The 6,000-nt window shown below is 51.4% G+C and overlaps 1 protein-coding gene across 2 annotated transcripts in view; it reads left to right on the forward strand.

The window, feature by feature from the left end:
- The window catches only part of MED27 (mediator complex subunit 27), a 188,240-nt gene extending 183,728 nt beyond the window's left edge, over window positions 1-4,512 (forward strand). For both annotated transcript variants that reach the window (XM_074331236.2, XM_019728890.3), the window contains 2 exons: window positions 1,605-1,682; window positions 3,943-4,512. In XM_074331236.2, the coding sequence (XP_074187337.1) occupies window positions 1,605-1,682; window positions 3,943-4,077 (213 nt within the window). In that variant the 3' untranslated portion in view covers window positions 4,078-4,512. The remainder of the gene's footprint in view (window positions 1-1,604; window positions 1,683-3,942) is intronic.
- The last annotated feature ends 1,488 nt before the right edge of the window (window positions 4,513-6,000 follow it).

The raw sequence follows: 6,000 nt of genomic DNA on the forward strand, positions 1-6,000 counted from the left end.
CTGTCTGTCAAAATGCTTAAAATAAAGTCTTTGCACTAGAAGGAATAAGTACCGTTTATCTTGAAAGTCACTTGGATAAGAATTCCTCAGCTGTGGTGAATACTTGAACTGTTGGCTGGATTTGCAAGGCAGCCAGTGCAGATGTCTGTGGTGAGGGGGCATCGTTAAGTTTCTTTATTCAACAAGCACGTGGAGCGCCTGCTAATACTGGGCGATGTCCCAGGTCTTGAGGACACAGTGTGATCCCTGCCCCCACAGAGCTGATCATCTTGTGGGGTTTGCCGGCCGTCAAGGTTTGGGGCGCAGAGGGCAAGTCCAGAGGCCGGGGGGAGCAAAAGAGGTGGGGAGACAGGCTGGAGGGTAAGGGCTTCACATGCACGGCGATTATATCCAGGGGCAAAGTGAGGCTTAGAGAGGGTCTGTAAGGCTTCTGGACGCTGAGGTGCCTGTGTCCTCACTCTTGGGGGTGTGCCCTTGCTGGCCTTGGGTGTGGACCCACAGGGCGACTCATTTCTGATCGGCTGCAGCCCAGCATGTGGGACCTAGTCCTGCCCTTCCGGTTTCCCCGACGGGTGAGCTTAACTGCCCCTTAGCTCGTCACGTAGTGTTCTGGGGCGGGGGGCTGGAAGCTGGTACATCAACACAGGGTAGACCCGTGTTGGTTCTTGTGCACAAAGTTTCAGTTTGTTATTTAACCACAGCACTTGTAGTGGCAAGAATCCCTAATGAGGACAATCAAATAAGCCATGTGTTTGAGCATAACCATCAAATTAGATTAAACCTATTAACTTGCTGATTGATGGCAGACATTAGCAGTCGTGGTGTCATCAAATTTCCAAACTGCAGGGCATCTTAGATCAGCCCTTGGTTCTTCAGAAGGGACACTGGGACCCAGAGAGGTTAGGGGGTTGGACCAGGGTGAGCGGACAGTCCTGGGGCTGAACCCAGGGTGCGTCCCATCTGGTCCCCGAGGCAGTCGTTTCCTTGGCTCTGCTGCTGAAGCCTCTGCTTGGAGTTACGGGATGGGGTGCAGCCCAGAAGGGTGCTGAAAATAGACCCTTCTTCAGGAGAGCTGGTTGAGGCCCCCTGTGAGTGGGGAAGCGCCTCAGGAAAGTAATAGTGAGGCCCAAAGGAAGGATCATCAGAAATTACAGATTCCTAATCACAGAGCCTACGTGGCTACAAATTAGGAGACAGAATGAGAATGGAAGGAAGCAGAAAGACCAGTCACCCTGCCAGAAGTGTTCCCGTGTCAAGGTGAAGTAGATGTGGACGGACGCGAAAGCTCCTTTGCAGTCCCCCCTCTGAGATCAGATGTCTCTGCCTCCCCACGCCCCTGGCATGCCCCTCCTCTCTCAGGTGTTCCCGCCGTGGGGTTCTCCATTTCTGGAACATTCCATACTCCACTTGCCTGTCGGCCTGCATACGTTCCTCCTTTCTGTGCCCCGCCCCCAACTTTGCTAACTGATTGTGGTACTTCAGATTTGATTTTAGATGTCCTTTCCTCCAGGAGACATCCAAAAGCAGATTTTTGTCATCTCAAAGGACTGCATTCGTCTTGTTTTCTCTGTGCCTCTAACCCCACCGTTGTCCTTGGTTCCCAGGTGACAGACCATGCCACCACCGCCCTGCTCCACTACCAACTGCCCCAGATGCCAGACGTCGTGGTCAGATCCTTTATGGTAAGTGGCTTTTAAGAGCTCAGACTCCCATTTAATTTAAACCCGTGAGAACGGGCAACTCGGCAGGTCCGTAGATGCTGCGTCTTCAGGTTACAAGGGCCTTGCAGTGGGAGGTGGGCCGGTTTGGAGCTGATACTTTCTCAAACTGGGACGGGATCTCCGAGAAGCCGCTTCCGCTTACTTACCTGCTGTCGTCTATCGTTGCTGAACAATTGGTGGTTTCAGAACTGATCTTCCAACAGTTTCCAGCATTGATTTCGTCAGTAGATATTTATTGAGTGCTAATCTGTGCCAGGCTCTCTGCTCGGCTCTGAGCATCTTGCAGTGACTAAGACAAATCTTGCAGTTCGCCCAAGACACTTAATCCTTAGGTTTTCAGAGTTGGTGCTCAGGATGGAGAATGGCCCCCAAGCAGCCTTTCCACTGGCGTGCTGGAGTCAGCTCCTGCCAGCTCTTGTTAGGCGCTCAGAATTTTGCCAGCCAGTTGTTTGACCATTGGTAGCTTGGAATCGAACCCAGATATTTGCACCATGGAAATCAGCAAAGCCCCACCAGCCCCAAAGCCAGTTCATCAGCACGCTGCTGCCCAAGTTTCTCCCATGCCCACCAGCTGACCCACGCAGGGCCGACAACTGGCTCCAGCCCATCCTGACAGAGCGGGCCAGCTGTTTGAACATCACGCTGACACGGCTTCAGGCTCACCTCAGTAGTCTCCATCTTCCACTGCTGCTAAAACTCCCTTTTTAATTCATGCCAGAAAGGCAGCCAGTTGGAGAACCTACTGGAAAGACTTATACCTGTTAGCAAGTCCAAATCAGTGTTGACAGCTGGGTGAAGTGTTGCTCGTGCGATTCGTCCCATCACGTTTGCCTCAACCACTGAGCTGCATGCAGAGCCTCTGCTTCATTTCTTGGGAGACGCACAGCTGACTTCACGGCGCTGGCAGGCCCCTCCTCTCTCTGGTGCTCCCCCCTGGGGTTTTCCAATTCTGGAACATTCCACACTCCACTTGCCGCCAGGCCTGCATGCGTTCCTCATTTCTGTGCCCCCCCCCCCCCCCCCGCGTAAACCCAGGTGGTTGGCACAGCCGTCCATGTTGCGCTTCATTTGTGTGTCCAGAGAACAATTCAGCTGACCGTCTGCATCGAGCTCTTCATTTCTAAATAGATGCAAAGGCTCGTTTTTCAAACTTATGTGTTGTAATGCCCTCTTTCCCTTCCGTGACTGACTTTGGGATTTGGGGAGGATTTGAATTGAATTAGCACCGAAGGATAAATTGTTTAACCGAATGATCTGTTGACCTCATGTTTATTGCCCGAACCTCCCACACTAGCCTTTGGAACGGACAGTACCGCGGGGGCGGTCTGCCACCATGAGGGCAGCTGCAATGAAGACAGAAGGATTTGTATCAATAAACTCCACCAACCTCTGTAGAGAACAATTTTCTCTTATCGATGTAGGTCAGGAGGACATTAAGTGATGAGATTCGTGTGGCCTGTCACAGTGACAACTTCTTATCTATTGCTGTTGGTTTTGGGTTGTGTGTGTGTGGTGTTTTTGTGTTTGTTTGTTTGTGTTTTTTTCTTTGGTAGCGAATCTCCTTGAGTGTGAGAATTGAGTTATGTGCATCTCATCCTTATGTATGATGCCCGAGAGAAGTCTGCACTCTGAACCACTCAAAGGTGTTATTTGCCGCTTATTGTGTTATTTGGTGGCCCCAGGTTGTCCCCACCCTCCCCCCAGGTGTGTTGGGCCACAGTGTGACAGTGAGTAATGACCTCTGAAATCGGATTAGAAAGAGGCACGTTGACCTCAGTGGAGAATTCTAAAGTCGACAGGACGCGAAGCCTCCCCTCACGTGTGCATGGCCTCCGCTTGGCCGTGAGCAGCAGACGATCAATACTAATATTCAGAAGACCCGGGACTCGCAAATGAAACATGGTTACATGCCGCCCGGAGCCACAGGCCTGGGGCGGAGTTCACGGCCACTCCTCTGGGAGCACTTCCTGCCTTTGAGAGCAGAAATTGCTATTTTAAAAACGGCCTCTGTCAGGAGGGGCCAGGGAGCGGCAGGACTGAAACTCAGCTGTTATGACCTTGTGGATCCCACGTGCAGCGTTCCGTAAAGTCCCAGGGCACCTTTGGGAGTCCCAGGGCACTTTCGTTCCCTGTCCTCGACATCATTAGGCTTGACAGGAACGATGACATTGGAAGCACGTGGATTCGATTTATTTCATTTCTCTCCTCACTCTCTTTTTAGACCTGGTTAAGAAGTTACATAAAGCTGTTCCAGGCCCCGTGCCAACGCTGTGGGAAGTTTCTGCAGGACGGCCTTCCCCCCACATGGAGGGATTTCCGAACCCTCGAAGCCTTCCACGACACCTGCCGGCAGTAGCTCCGCCCGCCCCGCCGGTGCAGACCCCCGGGCAGCACTTTCCCGGACAAGCCCCAACTATACGCATGCTCAGGCATTTCCTCACTGCCCCGTATTAGTGCAGCACCCCCCTTTTGTAACACAGCATGTCGTTGGTTAAGACCGAGCCCCTGGAATAGCAGTCCACCTCTGTATGCAGGGCACTGATTGGGCACGTTAGCTTGGTTATGGAAGGCCAGGAAGACCGCCTTAGAGCTCAGGATGAGCAAGTTGGGGAGCATGACCTTCCGTGTGTGTCAGCGATGCGGGAATTCACCCTCCTGGACCCTGTGCTAAGTCCTTTCCATGAGCCGCTGTGGTTGGTATGAGCCCCTGTTCACACATGTTGCTCCCATGTGGGGTGTTTGGTTTTGTAACTTATTTTTAAAAACAATAAACCTTTTGTACCCAGGACAAGGCTTCGTCTCCTCTTTCTTAAAGCATTTCTTACGTTCAGTTCGGTGAACATGTGAGTAGATCTGGGTCTTCTGAAGAAAACAAAAACTTAGTACTGTCTGCATATAAAACAGTTCTTTCTAAGGATACGTCCCCTGCTTCTTGCTTTCAGGAGAGAGGGCAGTGTTGCCAAATACTCCATTTGAAAAACGTTCTGGTGACTTGAAAATGGATTGTCCTATTTGAGGAAAAAAGTGCCTAGATGTTTCTTTTTGCTAAACCAGTAGCATACATCCCCCAAAGGGAAAGGGACCTGCCCGTGTCACCAGCTAAAACACGTGTGAGCAGGCGTGACAGGTGTGCCTGGCTTGTTTGTGCCAAGTTTTGACCTAAATATTACTATGAACAGATTCCAGCCCAGTCTACTGAGTTCATCCAGGGCCTCGACCCCACGTTTAAAGCCTAAGTTTATAGGAGGCCGCACTGACCTGGTGAAGTTCTTGAGAAGGATGTCCTGGGAAGACCCAGAGCCTTCCCGGCCCAGCCCACCCTACAAATTGCGCTCTCTTTGCCATGAATGATGCCAGAGAGACGCCACCTTCTGAGGTGTCCAAAAGAGTGAGTGGTTCCTACCAGGATTCTGGAACCACCCAGACACTCCCCGCTGACTCCCACCAGGCTGAAAGGAGCCAGAGGATGAAGGGATTAAATGATGGGCAAAACGATAGGACAGTGCCACTCCAAGGGTGGCCCAGCAGCGACGCGTCACGGGAGCTGATTAGAAACAGATTCTCGGGCCCCACCCCAGACCCGCCGAGTCATGATGCTCTGAGGGCAGCACCCAGCAACCTGGTCAGGAAGCAGCCTCCCAGGGGACTCTGAGGAGCCCCGACTCTGAGGACCACATGCTCCCAGTGCAGTGCCCGGCCTGGAGAAGTATGATGCGAGCCAGTGAGGTGTAATGCAGGAACGTCTCCACACAGCGGGTGAGTGTAGGTTAAATACCATGGTTCATCACATTTAAGATGCCTTCGCTTGTAAGATGCACCATTATTTTATGAACCACTAAAAAAGAAAAACACACTGCCAATTAAACGATGGCACAGGCTTAATGACTAGTCTGTGTGACACATGAGTCAGTCACACCAGCCTTTCATCGCTCTGGATGTCTTTCATCTGTTCCAAGGGGGTTGGCAATTTCTCTTGCCCTAAGCCTCACTGTGTCACGTGACAGGCAGTCCCTTCAGGGTTCCAGCAACAGAGCAGAACACAGCTTCACTGACTTAGGGTATCTTCTAAGGCGCTTATGTGTCGCTTTGTGAGAAAACACAGAATTGAGGACATGGAGTAGATACAGGAGATCCCCCTTGTCTGTGGTTTCGCTTTCTGTGGTTTAAGTTTCCCGTGGTCAACTGTAGTCCAAAAATATTAAATGGAAAATTCCAGAAAGAAACCATAAGTTTTAAATTGCACACGTGATGAAGAATTGTCCAACTGCATCCCACCCAG

The sequence above is a fragment of the Rhinolophus sinicus genome, chromosome 16 (genome assembly GCF_057876585.1).
Source record: "Rhinolophus sinicus isolate RSI-liver-muscle chromosome 16, RSI-T2T, whole genome shotgun sequence".
In the NCBI taxonomy this organism is placed as follows: Eukaryota; Metazoa; Chordata; class Mammalia; order Chiroptera; family Rhinolophidae; genus Rhinolophus; species Rhinolophus sinicus.